Genomic DNA, 17,500 nt, shown 5'->3' with positions numbered 1-17,500 from the left:
TGATATGGTTCTGATATGGTTCAGACATCAGAGTGGCGCTCTTGGTTGTGGTAACAGAGGAGTTAATAGTGCATTAGTGATCAAAGACTGAATAGTTAAGACTGAATCCTTAACTACGGGATTTAAGCGTGTTTAAATAGCCCCCCCCCCCCACTCTCTCTATCTCCTTCTTCTCTCTCCCTCCATCTCTCTCTTTCTCTCTCTCTCTCTCTCTCTCTCTCTCCCCCTGTATATATAAGTCTGTGCATGCATGTGCGTATGCATATCAGATTTAAACACATCAAACAGAGCAAATGCTTGTGTGAAATGTGGCTTAACCTTTGTGTCGTTCAGACTGAGATTTAATTAGGGGGCCGATGAACACCATGAGAACAGGGCCAAGGTCTCTCGAACCCGAGTGTGATTATACGTGTGTGTGTGTGTGTGTGTGCGGTGGGGGGAGGGGTCAGACAGTCTGATGGACACTAGATTGACATGATCAGCAATTACAGTGATGTTAATGAGCAGGAGGGTTACTCTGTCTTTGACCGTCTCCCCCCTCTCTCTCTCTCTCTTTCTGTCTCTCTCTCTTTGTCTTTTTCTCCGCCCCACTATATTTGTATCTATAAGAGGCAGGAAGAGGCTTCATTAAAGGCCCTCTATCCATTCAGCTGTTCTACCCACCGATCCCTCCAGACGTGTGAGAATCACTGAGCTTAATGGGAGCTGATCTGGTGTTGGTCTCTGTGAGGACGCCATTAAAGACGGCTTTGTTTATCCTCGCCTGACACTGTCCCACTTCACCAACTGCACTCTGTGTGTTTGCGTTTGTGTGTGAGCTTGTGTGCGTGCGGGTGTAAGAGAGCACGAGAAACACATCTTGTGTGAGGTACATGTGCTGTATTAGAGAAGAGCTCTCTGGTGTTATTGTAGACTTCACGTCGGGTGTTTGGAGGCCGTTGAGAGCCTGTAGTGTGTTTTATGCTAATTGGTCTTGCTAATTGGGCGGCGTTAATTAGTTATTACAGTAACAAACCTCTGTGTAATGACCTTAACCAACCCAGCCAACCAGGCATGGCGTGACTAATGAAAATTACTGTGTTTGTGTGTGTGTGTCTGTGTGTATGTGCGCGTTGCACGCATGCGTGTGTGTGTAATGGGCCATATCTATCTATCTATCTATCTATCTATCTATCTATCTATCTATCTATCTATCTATCTATCTATCTATCTATCTATCTATCTATCTATCTATCTATCTATCTATCTATCTATCTATTGCACCAAATGAGAGTCCATCCCTCACTGAGTCTGATTATCAGATTTAAGCAGTAAATGACGTCACGAACACACATACTGCTGTTGTCATCATCAGCTATTTTCAGCTTTTTTGCAAGCTTTTCATTTAAGTTCAATGGGCATTACATACTGGTTTTGTGTTCTTATTTTTTGTTTATGTAATCCTACTAACACCTAAACAACTTATCAGTGTACATTTGGTTTGAAACCAACACATTACTAAGCCAAAGTCTGTGCTTGTCTTCACAAGCCGCTGCACCAGAGAGCAGGTCACATGATCTGGAGTGACATGATCCTGGACTCAAAATCTGTAATTAATCTTTTCGAGTGATGGTTTATAAAATTGATGTTTGCAGCTAATTAGTTGCCATGGTGTGTTTGTGAAGCTTAAATGGCAGTTTTTTTTCTAATGCACACATTGTTAACTAATCTTAGACTTTGTTGTTTTATTCAAAGGCAAAAAGTAAAAATGGTGAAACCATTACAAACAAATGTGATGTGTTCAAGCTAAAGGACTGAAAGCAACATAACTCAAATTAGTTGGTTCATATTAGTAATGATTTAAATGGTCACAGTATTGACACAGTATCATGTCATTAACCATCCTGGGCCATGTGGAGTGTCTGGGTTCTGGGCTCGACCCATGTATTGCTGTCAAGGTTTTCCTTCACAGAACAAATCTGTTCCACATACTTAACAGAACCACTTTAATCTGCTGCAGCTCAGTAAGAACATAGTCTCTCTCTCTCTCTTTCTCTCTCTCTCTGTCTGTCTTTCACACACACACACACACACACACACACACACACACACACACACACACACACACACACACACAGCTGCACATGACAGGAAAGTGACCTGTTGTTTGCCAGAGCCTGGAGGAGTGACAGTAGCTGTACGCGTCTGCTGTCCTGTCATCTCTCTCTCTCTCTATATATATGTCTCTCTATCTATCTCTCTCTCCTGGTCATCTCTCTCTATATCTGTCTCTCTATCTATCTCTCTCTATCTGTCTCTATCCTGTCATCTCTCTCTATATCTGTCTCTCTATCTATCTCTCTCTATCTGTCTCTCTCTATCTGTCCTCTATCCTGTCATCTCTCTCTATTTGTCTCTCTCTATCTGTCTCTCTCTATCTGTCTCTATCCTGTCATCTCTCTCTATTTGTCTCTCTATATCTGTCTCTCTCTATCTGTCTCTATCCTGTCATCTCTCTCTCTATTTGTCTCTCTATATCTGTCTCTCTCTATCTGTCTCTATCCTGTCATCTCTCTCTATTTGTCTCTCTATATCTGTCTCTCTCTATCTGTCTCTCTCCTGTCATCTCTCACTCTATCTGTCTCACTCTATCTGTCTCTCTCTATCTGTCTCTATCCTGTCATCTCTCTCTCTATCTGTCTCTCTCTCCTGTCATCTCTGTGTCTATCTGTCTCTCTCTATCTGTCTCTCTCTATCTGTCTCTCTCTCCTGTCATCTCTGTGTCTATCTGTCTCTCTCGTCGTCTCTCCTGTCATCTCTCTATCTGCCTCTGTCCTGTTATCTGTCTATATGTCTCTCTCTTCCATCATCTCTCTCTATCTGTCTCTCTTCCATCATCTCTCTCTCTCTCTCTCTCTCTCTCTCTCCTCTCTCTCTCTCTCTCTCTCCTCGATGATTCTTCTGTAGGCTCTAATGAGAACTGTTATAAACACTTGATGTATATTCTGTAAACATTACAGTCCTGCCCATGAACACAAATCATTTAAACTGACTAAAACATTTGGCACAGTGATTTGTGTGTGTGTGTGCGCATGCGTGTGTGTGAGTGTGTGTGCGCATGCGTTTGTGTGAGTGTGCGTGCGCATGCGTGTGTGTGAGTGTGTTTTGCTGTGTGCACAATTAAGTGGTTATGGTTAGGTTTATTCAGATATTCTGTATAGAAACATTTGAGTGAGTATAAGAGTTCAGCAGTTTTATGTGGTTTTATGTGTGTGTGTGTGGGTGTGTGCGTGCGCGTGTGTGCGCACATGTGTGTGCGCGTATGTGTGTGTGTTTATGTGTGTGTGCATGCATGTGTGTGCGTGTGTGTGTGTGCGTGCATGTGTGTGTGCGCATGTGTGTGTGGGTGTGCGTGCCTGCATTCTGGTAAATAAATGTTTGAATAACAAATAAAGAAAAAAAAGTCTTTATCAAATCAGTTAACTAAATTAGTTTACTCACCCTGTATTCTCTCTCTCTTTCACTCCCTCCCTCTCTGCCCCCCTGTCTGTCTTCAGCCCAATCTCTCTCACTCTTCCCCCGCCCTCACTCTCTCCCTCTCTCTCTTTCTCCCTACTCTCTCTCTCTCTCTCTTCTGACTTATCATCTGACCTATCTTTGAGCTGTGTTTATAATTTGCAACATCATATGTTCTGAAGTTTCCAGTGTCTGAGTACTATCCTGTAATTATTTTAATGGAATATCTTATTGTTGCTATATAAAACCCTTTATCTGAATCAATAAACATACCCCAACGGTTAATAAATCATACGGATTAACCACAGACACAGTGGTGAGGGGAAACCTACGAGAACATAGATGTCTGATAACGACCCCGGTGGTGGTCAGAAGCCATTTCTCCCACTGAGCTGCCTGGGACAGTTTAGATTCATAATATCCTCACAATTAATGCTGGAATAATCTCTTATAGTGACCAGTAAAGCAAAACAAATATGTTCATAATAAAATCATTCTTTCTGGAGCAGGGTTTTTCCTGTTCCTATGCATTTTAGATTTGCGTGTGTGTGTGTGTGTGTGTGTGTGTGTGTGTGTGTGTGTGTGCTGTATTAATAAATGACCACTAATGAGATACCACAAAACCTTTTGAGATTGGTAGGACACCAGGCAGACGGGAGGAGAGAGAGAGAGACACTAGTGAAGAGCACAGAGGAATAAAGGAGAGAGAAAGAGAGAGAGAAAGAGGCAGAAAGGGAGAGAGAGAGAGAGAGAGAGAGAGAGAGAGAGAGAGAGAGAGAGAGAGAGAGAGAGAGGAGAGGGAGAGATGAGGAGAGAGAGAGAGAGGAGAGAGAGAGAGAGAGAGAGAGAGATGAGAGAGAGAGATGAGAGAGAGAGAGAGAGAGAGAGAGAGAGAGAGAGAGAGAGAGAGGGAGAGAGAGAGAGAGAGAGAGAGAGAGAGAGAGAGGAGAGAGAGAGAGAGAGAGAGAGGAGAGAGAGAGAGAGAGAGAGAGAGAGGAACCTCTGTGTCCCTGTGCGTCCTCTCCTCCACCACTGCGGGGTCTCCAGCACTAAATAAAAGCTGCTCTGCTTATTGTACTCCTCACGATCGAGAACCCTGACCAAGATCGTCTTCCTGCAGAGACAAGACAACAGGCAAGGGAGTTGGAACCATGCATGATACACACACACACGCACACACACACACACACACACACACACACACACACACACACACACACACACACACACACACACACACACACACACACAGGGGCCGGACTGAAGGATGGTGGGCGATGAACATCCACGAGAGTCCACACCATGATGAGGGAGCTCAGAGAGGCATGCTTGTCTGTGTGAGTGTGGTGAGTGTGTGTGTGTGTGTGTGTGTGTGTGTGTGTGTGTGTGTGTGTGTGTGTGTGTGTGTGTTTCTCCCTGCCCTCTCTCTGTCTCCCCCTGCTGGTGTGGAGGCTGGCTGGCCTTTGCTCAGGCCACGCCCCCCACCTTTCTTCTCATTGGTCTCTATGAGCTGCGGTTCTCCGATCTCCAGGAGAAGCTCTTGTTTTTCTCATACTCCTCATCGTCGATGATCCTTACTTTTACCGTTTTGCTGGAGGAAGAGAGGGAGGGAGAAGAGAGAGGAAGTGGAAGAAAAGAGAAAAAGAGAAGAGGAAGAGAGTGAGGAAACAACAGACTAGTAAGGGAAAAAAGAGCAAGAGATTCAAATCATGCATCACCCACAAGCGGGAAACAGAGGCAGGAGACGCACATGGAAAAGAGTAGGAAGAAAGACCACACGACACACACACACACACACACAAACACACACACACACACACACACCACACACACACACACTCACACACACACACACACACACACACACACACACACACACAGACACACACACACACACACACACACACACACAACACACACACACACACACACACACAAACACACACACACACACACACACACACACACACACACACACACACACACACACACACACACACACACACACACACACACACACACAGCCCAATACTGTTTTTTCTTAGCCACTGCATGAAACCCAATATAAACTGATGACGGCTACCACAAGACTGATGACACCAGGCTGTATACCGCTCGCTGGGTAAACTGATTCTGGAGAATGTGTTTGAGGTCCTGCCCTGTAGAAGGTGTCGGAGTGCTGTGAACATGGTCACCGTTACAGAAAGGCATTCACCTCCCACCATCACAAGGCCTGCCAATAACCTGGTGAATATCATTACTGTAATATGAAACTGTGATGCTTGGAAACCTTGAATGTCATAACATAAAAATGTTAACACTGTTACTAATATACTAATAACTAAAACGTTACACTGAACCCTGATCTCTCCTGTAAAGATCTGCACAGGTGAATTCAGGCTGGACTGTGGTTGTCATATTTTGAAGGGGCAAAATTAACACAAACTTAACTGTGTTAATTTTCAAACCAATATAAGTTCTCATTTGGAAGTTCATTAGTTACTGACTTTAACCAAACTACTTTTGACTAGATTAGAAAAGTACTTTGTCCCAAAATGCTATTACTGAAAATAACAATTAAGCTCTAGCCACCAATTAGTATTATGCTAATTAGCTCAATCTAATTGTTATTCATTGGTGCCCTCATTATCGTTTTAGGTGAAGTACTTCTTTAAATAACCTTAAAATGGATTTGAGGGATTTGCAGACATGCTGCATTATCACTGAACCATTCACTGCGTATGTCTAAGTACGCGCTTGAAAACCATTCACTGCGTATGTCTAAGTACGCGCTTGAAGCAATGCAAATCACAAACAAGACGTTAGGTCTCCTGCACCGCAAGCATCTGTTCGGAGGTGCAGAGTGACACGGAGGCCTGAGGAACACGCCGGTTAGTTGAAGAGCTGCTTTACATTTGTTTACATTTACATTCTTTACGTTTGCGTGACTCGGCGCGTGTGGGAACTGGTCACGTTTTCTCACTGTAAAGCTCACACGCCACTCAGCCTGAATTCACCAGTGCATAGTAATCACTTCCCACTTATTCACCATCGCGCACCACGGCTAAAATAACGCGGAATAACCAGGAGAACGGAGGAGAGGTGAGGATCGTTTATAGCACAAGAGCAAGCCAGGAAGATGAGTGGGCGTAGGAGGGCCCAGCGGTCAGCAGCCACAGAGGGAAGGTGAGCGAAAGAGGACGAGAAACAGAAGGAGAAAGCCCGAGACGTGCGGCAGACGGTTCGAAGGACAGCGCACTGGCAAACGTGGGCCGCTGCGCCTCGTCCGGTTTTTTCTTTCTTTTCGGTGACATTTTAACGTCCGCTACATTCCATGGACGTCATGGCAACACAAGCTCTGACTAAGCCGGAATGATCCGGTTGTTTCCAGAGGCACACACATGGCGGCTGAGCTGGAAGGCACATGTATGTGTATATATGGTGATGTTGTATATCGTATCTCGTCGTACTGAGGGTGCTGTGAGCTTGTGAGGGGCTGCTCGCTACTGTCATGATACATGTGTTTGTGGACTGGGCTCACTCAGACGCTTCCAGCCTTCTGCCATTTAACATCTCTCTCTCTCTCTCTCTCCTCTCTCTCTCACACACACACACACACACACACACATACACACACACACACACACACACACCTAACTGCCTGTATCTCTCTTCCTTCTTCCTGATGAGCTGGACGTGTGTGTGTGTGTGTGTGTGTGTGTGTGTGTGTGTGTGCAGTAAATCAGACTGCGTTCATTCCCCAAACCCTTCACTCTGCTGAAGCCCAGAGCCACTATGGCTCCAAGCACTGGGGGGCCACACTGGGGGCCACACTGGGGGGCCTGTACCCACCAGCAGGCCATTCTGTACAGTACAAACTGCCCCACTGTCTCCTGCTTGAGACCACTGCACTGCAGCACATACCAAACAAGCCCTGTAAGACCAAAATGTTGCATACATACCCCATAATACACCCCATACACCCCATAATACACCACATACACTACACCCCATAATACACCACATACAGTACACCCCATAATACACCACATATAGTACACCCCCATAATACACCACATACACTACACCTCATAATACACCACATACACTACACCCCATAATACACCACATACACTACACCCCATACACCCCATAATACCCACATACACTACACCCATAATACACCAACATACAGTACACCCCATAATACACCACATATAGTACACCCCATAATACACCACATACACTACACCTCATAATACACCACATACACTACACCCCCATACACCCCATAATACACCACATACACTACACCCCATAATACACCACATACACTACACCCCATACACCCCATAATCAGTGATGTCAGTAACGCGTTACTTAGTAACGCGTTACTCTAATCTTACCACTTTTTTCGGTAACGAGTAATATAACGCGCTACTATTTCCAGTCCCAGTAATCAGATTAAGTTACTTATCCAAATAACTGTGCGTTACTATTTTTATTTTCCCTAGTAAAAATATATATTTTTGCTTTCTTCTTGGTCAGTTCTACTTTTGGTCTCTGACCGTAGCGCTCGACTCCGCACGCTGCGCGCGACCCTGTGAAAGCGCGAGCACGTTTTACAAGTCATTTTTTGCGTGTCCTCCCGTAACAATATGTGGTAGTATAAAGAAACACCCCTCAAAAACAGGGGAAGGAACATTTACCTGAAGAACTTTATTGTTGCTTTGTGTTCCACGTTTGAAAAGTGCTGGAATTTTTGACTAACGTAGCCTACTTTATTAAAATGCTTGAAATTGTAATGGTATTTCGTTTCACAAGCTGTCTGACTGAACAGTTCGCTTGTATTACGTTTACAAAAAAATTTACAAATAATACCGCGCAGCTACACAAACGTAATGTCAGGAGATACTGTAGCGACTCCTACTCCTCACGGCGAGTCTTGCCCTTTAAGTGACACTGGGGGGGGCGGCGACGGCGCGCGCCAGGGTTGCGTTATCAATAAAGTTTCCCTCCTCGGATTTTTGGATTAAGCAGTTTCTGCCTCGGTTACCGAACCTGCTTCAATACATTGTTACTGTTAAAAATGCACTTCCAATAAAGTGAGTATTGGAAAAATTATTTTTGCTGCTGAATGTAACTACTAAAGTAACTTGTAATCTAACGTAGTTACTTTTAAAATCAAGTAATCAGTAACGTAACTAAGTTACTTTTAAAAGGAGTAATCAGTAATCAGTAATCGGATTACTTTTTCAAGGTAACTTGGCCATCACTGCCCATAATACACCACATACACTACATACACTACACCCCATAATACACCACATTATTATGTACCCACCTGTGGCCTGTACCCACCAGCAGGCCATTCTGTACAGTACAAACTGCCCCACTGTCTCCTGCTTGAGACACTGCACTGCAGCACATACCAAACAAGCCCTGTAAGACCAAAATGTTGCATACATACCCCATAATACACCCCATACACCCCATAATACACCACATACACTACACCCCATAATACACCACATACAGTACACCCCATAATACACCACATATAGTACACCCCATAATACACCACATACACTACACCTCATAATACACCACATACACTACACCCCATAATACACCACATACACTACACCCCATAATACACCACATACACTACACCCCATAATACACCACATACACTACACCCCATAATACACCACATACAGTACACACTGTAACACACAGCACACACAACATGTGTAACACACAGGATACACAACATGAGTACAGATGACGACATGGGTGAGGCTATCAGCTGTTGCATATACAGGCATTACATGTACTGGCATCCAAAGTGTACACACACACACACACACACACACACACACACACACACACACACACACACACACACACACCCACACACACACACACACACACACACACACACACACACACACACACACACACACACACACACACACACACACACACACACAAACTCCCTGGAACATTTTCTGGCAATGAGATCTACACTTAGCAACCACTCAAGAAAGGCAAAACAGAGCTCCTTTAATTAGGCTGAAAAGCCACAACACAGTGGTGTGTGTGTGTGTGTGTGTGTGTGTGTGTGTGTGTGTGTGTGTGTGTGTGTGTGTGTGTGCTTGTGTGTCAAAGATACAGACAGACAGAACAAAAGAATGTGATTGACTGTGTTTAACATTCACAGCACGTCCTTTTGAAATGCTGAAGATGGACTGAGTAAATATGAGCTTGTGTGCGTGTGTGCATATGTGTGTGTACATGTAAGTGTGTGCGCATGTGTGTGTCCACGTGTACATGTATGTGTGTGCGCATGCGTGTGTGTGTGTGTTTTCCAGGCCTAACAGAGAGCAGAGAGGCCAACTGAGGGAGAGATGAAATACACATTTATCTTTGGTCTGCTGCGTGTGTTTGTAATGTAGTATATTTGCCATAGTTAAGAAGTAATCCACAAAGCCAACTAAACATAACCAACCCCTTCCCCACTAACACCCTAACACCCCCAACTCCCCACTAACACCCCAACACCCCACTAACAACCCCAAAAATCCCACCACCCCCCAACAGCCCCAACACCCCACTAACACCCCAAAAACCCCACCACCCCCAACACCCCACTAACACCCCAAAAACCCCACCACCCCCCAAACACCCCAAAAATCCTACCACCCCCAACACCCCAAAAACCCCACAACCCCCCAACAGCCCCAACACCCCACTAACACCCCAAAAACCCCACCACCCCCAACACCCCACTAACACCCCAAAAACCCCACCACCCCCCAAACACCCCAAAAATTCCACCACCCCCCAACACCCCATCTGCGCCCCCCAACATCCCACTAAAATCCACAAAAACACAACACACCCAACACCCCACTAAAGTCCCCACAAACACCCCAACACCCCACTAAAACCCTCAACACCCCACTAAAACCCCCAACACCCCACCACCCCCAACACCCCACTAACACCCCAAAAAACCCACCACCCCCCAAACACCCCAAAAATCCCACCACCCCCCAACACCCCAAAAACCCCAACACCCCCAACACCCCATCTGCGCCCCCCAACATCCCACTAAAATCCACAAATGCACACCCAACACCCCACTAAAGTCCCCACAAACACCCCAACACCCCACAAACTCCCCACAAACACCCCCAACACCCCATCTGTGTCCCACTAACGCTCCTTACGTAGAACATTCACATTTGCGAAGAATGAGAACTCTGGTATTTGTGCACATGTACATCTGTGTGTGTGTGACAGCAAAAATCACCTGATTGTGTGCGGACAGATATTCTTGCCTGCAACGATCTTCAAGCAAACAAATGTCCCTCTGACAATATACTACTGTGCTCAGGTTATTACACACTCTCTCTCACACGCACACACTCTCCATCAGGGCCGGAGTGGGACACTTTTTCAGCCCGGGAGTTTCATGCCCAAATCCGGCCCAAAATTATTTTCCCCTCCCAATCGGTCAAAACTAGAGATTGACATGAGCCGGCCCCTTCGGGAATCCTCCCGAATCTCCCGATTAGCCACTCCGGCTCTGCTCTCCATCATCATCTACACACACACACACACACACACACACACACACACACACACACACACACACACACACACACACACACACACACACACACACACCCCTCCTTGCACATATTGATCGTATATGTGAAACAAAAGCAGACCTTCTGGAATAATGGAATGAGTGCGAAAAAGGGAGCAGAAGGAGAAAGAGAGAGAGAGAGAGAGAGAGAGAGAGAGAGAGAGAGAGAGAGAGAGTAGAAAGATAAAAGGGAGGAAGATGAAGGGCATACAGGTCAATAAGAGAAAAGGAGGCCGAGAGACGAGTACACACACACACACACACACATACTAGAGTGACCTAAGAACAGAACAAAGCATACAAAGATAAAATGTCACCTGCTCTCACATGGCCAGTGTGGCCTTTTGAAAGTCTGAGGATCAGCGTAGCAGGTTTCTGTCCCGCATTTGCATAAGGACTGTAATTAGGCGTTTAGACGCCGCCCATTAGGTAATAATGCAATGACTTGATAGAGCAACAAACTTGGCATGATTGGCTGAAGAGGTCAAACAAAACTGCTTCACTCCACCTGTTATAACGAACATGCAAATGAGCCAAAAACACAAATACCAACAGAAGAACACAAACACAAACACTAACTGAGCTCAGTTTGGCTCTATTTCCTCTCGCTGGTCTTTTCTGCTAACGTGTAGGTGTAATGTAGAGTTCTGGCTACAGTTTTTGACTGTTGTGTTGACTAGTTGTGTTGTGTGACAGTTGTATTGTGTGATGGTTGTGTTGTGTCATGTTTGTGTTGTATGATGGTTGTGTTGTGTGATGGTTGTATTGTGTGATGGTTGTATTGTGTGATGGTTGTGTTGTGTGATGGTTGTGTTGTGTGATGGTTGTGTTGTGTGGTGGTTGTGTTGTGTGGTGGTTGTGTTGTGTGATGGTTGTATTGTGTGATGGTTGTATTGTGTGATGTTTGTGTTGTGTGATGGTTGTGTTGTCTGATGGTTGTGTTGTCTGATGGTTGTCTTGTGTGATGGTTGTATTGTGTGATGTTTGTGTTGTGTGATGGTTGTATTGTGTGATGTTTGTGTTGTGTGATGCCCTGCATCACTGCATCTCTGTATCACTGTGTCAAATCTCTGGGTTCTGGGTCAAGGTGAATTCAAACTGAAGATTTCCACTTTCAACTGACACACTTTCACAAGTTGAAATTGTCAGAGGAGACAAGGAGACCCAATTTTCACACAGTTCTAATGTCTGTCAACTCATCTCCATCCATTATTCTCACGATTACTCTTGAATCTCTATCCACCCCCCACTCACCCACTAGGGTAGGTTCTGACAGGCAGGCCTAAAGTGAGTAAATTAATTAGAATAAGCGTAACAGGTTTCCCCAGAGATTAATGTGTGTGTGTGTGTGTGTATTTGTGTTAGTGTGAATGCAAACTTCTTTTACCATTGAAACCCAATGCTGAAAATTACATGTTAATATTCATGAGCTGTGTGTAGATGCTCATTAATTATGTATGATCTGAAGTGCTTTCTGAGAAGGTGGAGTTAGAATTTCACACAGCAAAGTTTTAAATGGTAGAGTTGGAAATGGAAGAGTTAAAATGGTATACATAATCCTATTTAATAGTTTGGGCCAGTGCGTGCACTCCCACACACACACACACACACACACACACATACACACACACACACACACACACACACACACACACACACACACACACACACACACACACACACACACACACACACACACACACACACACACACACACACATTTTCTTCCTGTTTCCATTCAGGAGAGAAGCATATATCAAGACTCTAGCTGCAGTAAGCAGATTTTCTCAGTAAATTACTTGAAGACCAAAAGTGTGTACTTGTGTGTGCGTGTGTGTGTGTGTGTGTGTGTGCGTGTGTGTGTGTGTGTGTGTGTGTGTGTGTGTGTGTGTGTGTGTGTGTGTGTGTGTGTGTGTGTGTGTGTGTTTACTGGCCCTGTACAACTGTGCCTGAGGGAATAGCAGCACATTTAAACTGTCCAGGCCACAAAAGGAAAAAAAAAAACACAAAATGATGTTGGGAGTAGAGAATTATAAGAGGAAGAGTGAATGGAGAGATGAGTAGGGAGTGGGAGAGGGAGAGAGAGAGATGGAGGGAGGAGGGGAGGTGGAGAGAGAGATGGAGGGAGGAGGGGAGAGGGAGGGAGGAGAAGAGAGTGGGAGAGGGAGGGAGAGAGATGGGAGGATGGAGAGGGGATGGAGGGAGAGAGATGGAGGGAGGGAGATGAAGGGAGGAGGGGAGATGGAGGGAGAGAGATGAAGGGAGAGAGATGGAGGGAGGAGGGGAGATGGAGTATGGAGATGGAGGATGTGAGACCTGGTCCTTAGGTCAGGAATGTGCCTCCATCTCGCTCCTGTAGACCTTTCCTGACCTCTGTAGTCTCAGACTCAGGGAGACATGTGGAACACAGACAGGAGGAGGTGGGCGGAGCTGGAAGGAGGTGGGCGGAGCTGGGCGGAGCATCCCTGCACCCAGTGTACTGGGACATAGAGCTCTGTTGAACTAACCCTGTGACACCTGCAGCTCTTTACCTGCTGTGGCTCTCTAACCATCCCACCTACGGCAGAGTGGACAGACCAGCCATCTACACACCGGCCCACTGCCCCTGGGGACACGCTAGCAGGTGTCCTGCAGAGGTGCAGTATTCTGGAGGTCTGTGGGGACAGTGTTGCTGAGGGTAACCACGGGGACAGTGTTCCTGAGGGTAACCACGGGGACAGTGTTGCTGAGGGTAACCACGGGGACAGTGTTCCTGAGGGTAACCACGGGGACAGTGTTGCTGAGGGTAACCACGGGGACAGTGTTCCTGAGGGTAACCAAGGGGACAGTGTTCCTGAGGGTAACCACGGGGACAGTGTTGCTGAGGGTAACCACGGGGACAGTGTGGCTGAGGGTATCCTGCCCAATATACATGTGTGTGCTAACACATGAGGAGAAACACACACACACACACACACACACACACACACACACACACACACACACACACACACACACACACACACACACACACACACACACACACACACACACTGCTGCAGCAAGAGGTTCTAAATGTTGCTCTGTTTTCATGCCCTTATACGGGTGTTTCTCAGAGCTTTGACCCTCTGACCTCTGTCCTTCTCAAGATCCCACATACATCTCAGACTGTCACCGTGGTAACAGCAGGGGACTCCCCATGCAATGCAGCTCCTAAAAAGAGCCGGACCCACTCCCACAATCCTTTGTGCTTAGCAAATGCAGGGAAAGCATACTGAACACATTCTGGAGGGAAAAGGTGTGTGTGTGTGTGTGTGTGTGTATGTGTGAGTGTTTGTGTGTGTGTGTGTATGTGTGAGTGTTTGTGTGTGTGTGTGTATGTGTGTGTGTGTGTGAGTGTGTGTGTGTGTGTGTGTGTGTGTGTGTGTGAGATTGTGTGTGTGTGTATGTGTGTGTGTATGTGTGTGTGTGTTTGTGTGTATGTGTGTGTATGTGTGTGTGTGTGTGTGTGTGTGTGAGATTGTGTGTGTCTCTGTGTGTGTGTGTGTGTGCCTGTGTGTGTGTCTGTGTGTGTGTCTGTGTGTGTATGGGTGTGTGTTTATGTGTAAATGCATGTGGGTGTCCTGGTGTGTAGTGCAAATGTGTGGATAACTGCATATGATTTGCAGTGCAGACGAAAAGCAACTAAAAGCAGATACAGGAGTGCAGGCTCCCTGTGTGTGTGTGTGTGTGTGTGTGTGTGTGTGTGTGTGTGTGTGTGTGTGTGTGTGTGTGTGTGTGTGACAGGCAAGAGTCCTTGTAATAAAGATGTAGTTCTATAGCTTGCAAAAGCAGATGGGATTTAAACCAGGTGGAAAACAGCTGACAGATAGGCCAAAGACATTCCACACACACACACACACACACACACACACACACACACACACACACACACACACACACACACACACACACACACACACATCTCACACACACACACACACACACACACACACACTCACACACACACACACACACACACACACACACACACACACACACACACACACACAGATTTGAACATGTAGTACATTGTTAAATGACCTTGCAGCCAGACGCTGCACCTCCTGTGCTCAGAGCACCATACGACCAACATGTCCACGGACATGAATGCATTGCTACGACTCCCTAGACAACGGCCTTTTAAAGAGGATTCCTAAAATACAAATGAACCAATGAAAGAACAACCAATCATTGATCCATTAAATAAACCAATGTCCTGAAAACAAATATATCAAGGAATGTGTCCACCAAACCCACTAATGAATCAACAAACCACCAACCCAATGAACAAACCACGAAATTAAAATGAAACAAAGAAAAAACCAACAAAGCAACATATGAATCAACAAACCAAGTAATTAATCACTGACAAATCAACAAACAAACTAAATCGTCCAATGGACCAGTGAAAGAGAAGCTTAATTAAGACTCCAGTTACATGTGAAACCATTATTGTGCCAAGATTGAGACAATGTTAAGGTCAAAGCTGAGACACAAGACACTTCCTGTTGTAACTCAGTATGTCTCAAGCTGCTTACGCTCAGAGACTGCAGGAGATACACGTCTGTCCCTACAGCCCACACTGGAGGAGACCTTCCACACTGGAGGAGACCTCTCACACTGGAGGAGACCTCTCACACTGGAGGAGACCTCTCACACTGGAGGTGAGCTCCCACACTGGAGGAGACCTCCCACACTGGAGGAGACCTCCCACACTGGAGGAGACCTCCCACACTGGAGGAGACCTCTCACACTGGAGGAGACCTCCCACACTGGAGGAGACCTCCCACACTGGAGGTGAGCTCCCACACTGGAGGAGACCTCCCACACTGGAGGAGACCTCTCACACTGGAGGAGACCTCCCACACTGGAGGAGACCTCTCACACTGGAGGAGACCTCCCACACTGGAGGAGACCTCCCACACTGGAGGTGAGCTCCAACACTGGAGGAGACCTCCCACACTGGAGGAGACCTCTCACACTGGAGGAGACCTCTCACACTGGAGGAGGTGAGCTCCCACACTGGAGGAGACCTCTCACACTGGAGGAGACCTCTCACACTGGAGGAGGTGAGCTCCCACACTGGAGGAGACCTCTCACACTGGAGGAGACCTCTCACACTGGAGGAGGTGAGCTCCCACACTGGAGGACACCTCCCACACTGGAGGAGACCTCCCACACTGGAGGAGACCTCCCACACTGGAGGAGGTGAGCTCCCACACTGGAGGAGACCTCTCACACTGGAGGAGACCTCTCACACTGGAGGAGGTGAGCTCCCACACTGGAGGAGACCTCTCACACTGGAGGAGACCTCTCACACTGGAGGAGGTGCGCTCCCACACTGGAGGAGACCTCCCACACTGGAGGAGACCTCTCACACTGGAGGAGGTGAGCTCCCACACTGGAGGAGAGGCAGTGTTCTCCTCCCTCCAGTTCAAGTGTTTTCAGCTCCAGTGGCCACTGATGCTAACAGACCCTCCGCCTCAGAGTTTACAACAGCCGTGCTAGGCGCGACAGAAACTTCACTTTAGCAAACCAGTGTAACCATGGTGATCAAAAAGTCCATCAACCAACAGGACACTGAAAAGCAAGAGGTCTGGGTGGAGGGAGGAAAAGGTAAACATTTTGGGTGGAGGGAGAGGCAGACTGCTAATGAAAGGCCAACCTACACCCTATGTTGTAAAACACGGAGGCCGATGAAATACTGTGAGGAGTCAACAACACATCACTGTTAACAGAACAGGGCAGCAGGTAGTTCATGCAGCCGCAGGGTTGCTGGTTTGAGCCCCAACAGGACACTGTTCAGGTCCTGAAGTCAACGGGCCCACATCTAGCACTGCTATTATGTCCTTGAAAAAAACAACGAAAACAGAAAAAAACACTCTTACCCAGCACCCTGCTTCCTGTTCCCCCTTTCAGAATAAGAGTCATTTTCAAAAAAGGTGACTAGATCCCACAGGCTCTGCTATGTTTGTTTGTGGGAGTGCGCTTATCGCTGCTATTCTCGCCGCTCATAACCTCAAGGTCAAAGGTGAGGGCTGACCGCACCTCAAGCCTCCAGTGATGAGGTAGTTAATGTTTGTGAAACTCTGTTTTGGGGAGAGTTGGGGGTGGGGAGACAGAACCTGCACGCCCTCCCTGCAGCATCAGTGGGTCAGGCGCCGGGCCAAAGGGTAAACGCTCGGTCCTGAGTCAGGACGTTCGCTGGAAGGTGCTTGTGTGCAGCGTAACGAGCTGTGCTGTGTTCACAGGGAGCGTGAGTCTTCTTCTACACACCGCACTCACACTCTCACACAGCACACGTCTCTTAAGATGAGTGATTTACTA

General features: G+C 46.6%; 1 protein-coding gene across 1 annotated transcript in view; it reads right to left on the bottom strand.

Annotated features, from left to right (window-relative positions):
• Window positions 1-17,500, bottom strand: part of slc8a1b (solute carrier family 8 member 1b) — a 108,204-nt gene that overhangs the window by 30,460 nt on the left and 60,244 nt on the right. The window contains 2 exon segments of the mRNA XM_076992058.1: window positions 4,981-5,028; window positions 5,031-5,086. Of these exon segments, the coding sequence (XP_076848173.1) occupies window positions 4,981-5,028; window positions 5,031-5,086 (104 nt within the window).

Source organism: Brachyhypopomus gauderio, unplaced genomic scaffold, assembly GCF_052324685.1.
Source record: "Brachyhypopomus gauderio isolate BG-103 unplaced genomic scaffold, BGAUD_0.2 sc89, whole genome shotgun sequence".
Classification (NCBI taxonomy): domain Eukaryota; kingdom Metazoa; phylum Chordata; class Actinopteri; order Gymnotiformes; family Hypopomidae; genus Brachyhypopomus; species Brachyhypopomus gauderio.
The sequence above is the reverse complement of the archived record's forward strand: the minus strand, read 5'-3'. Positions and strand labels throughout refer to the sequence as shown.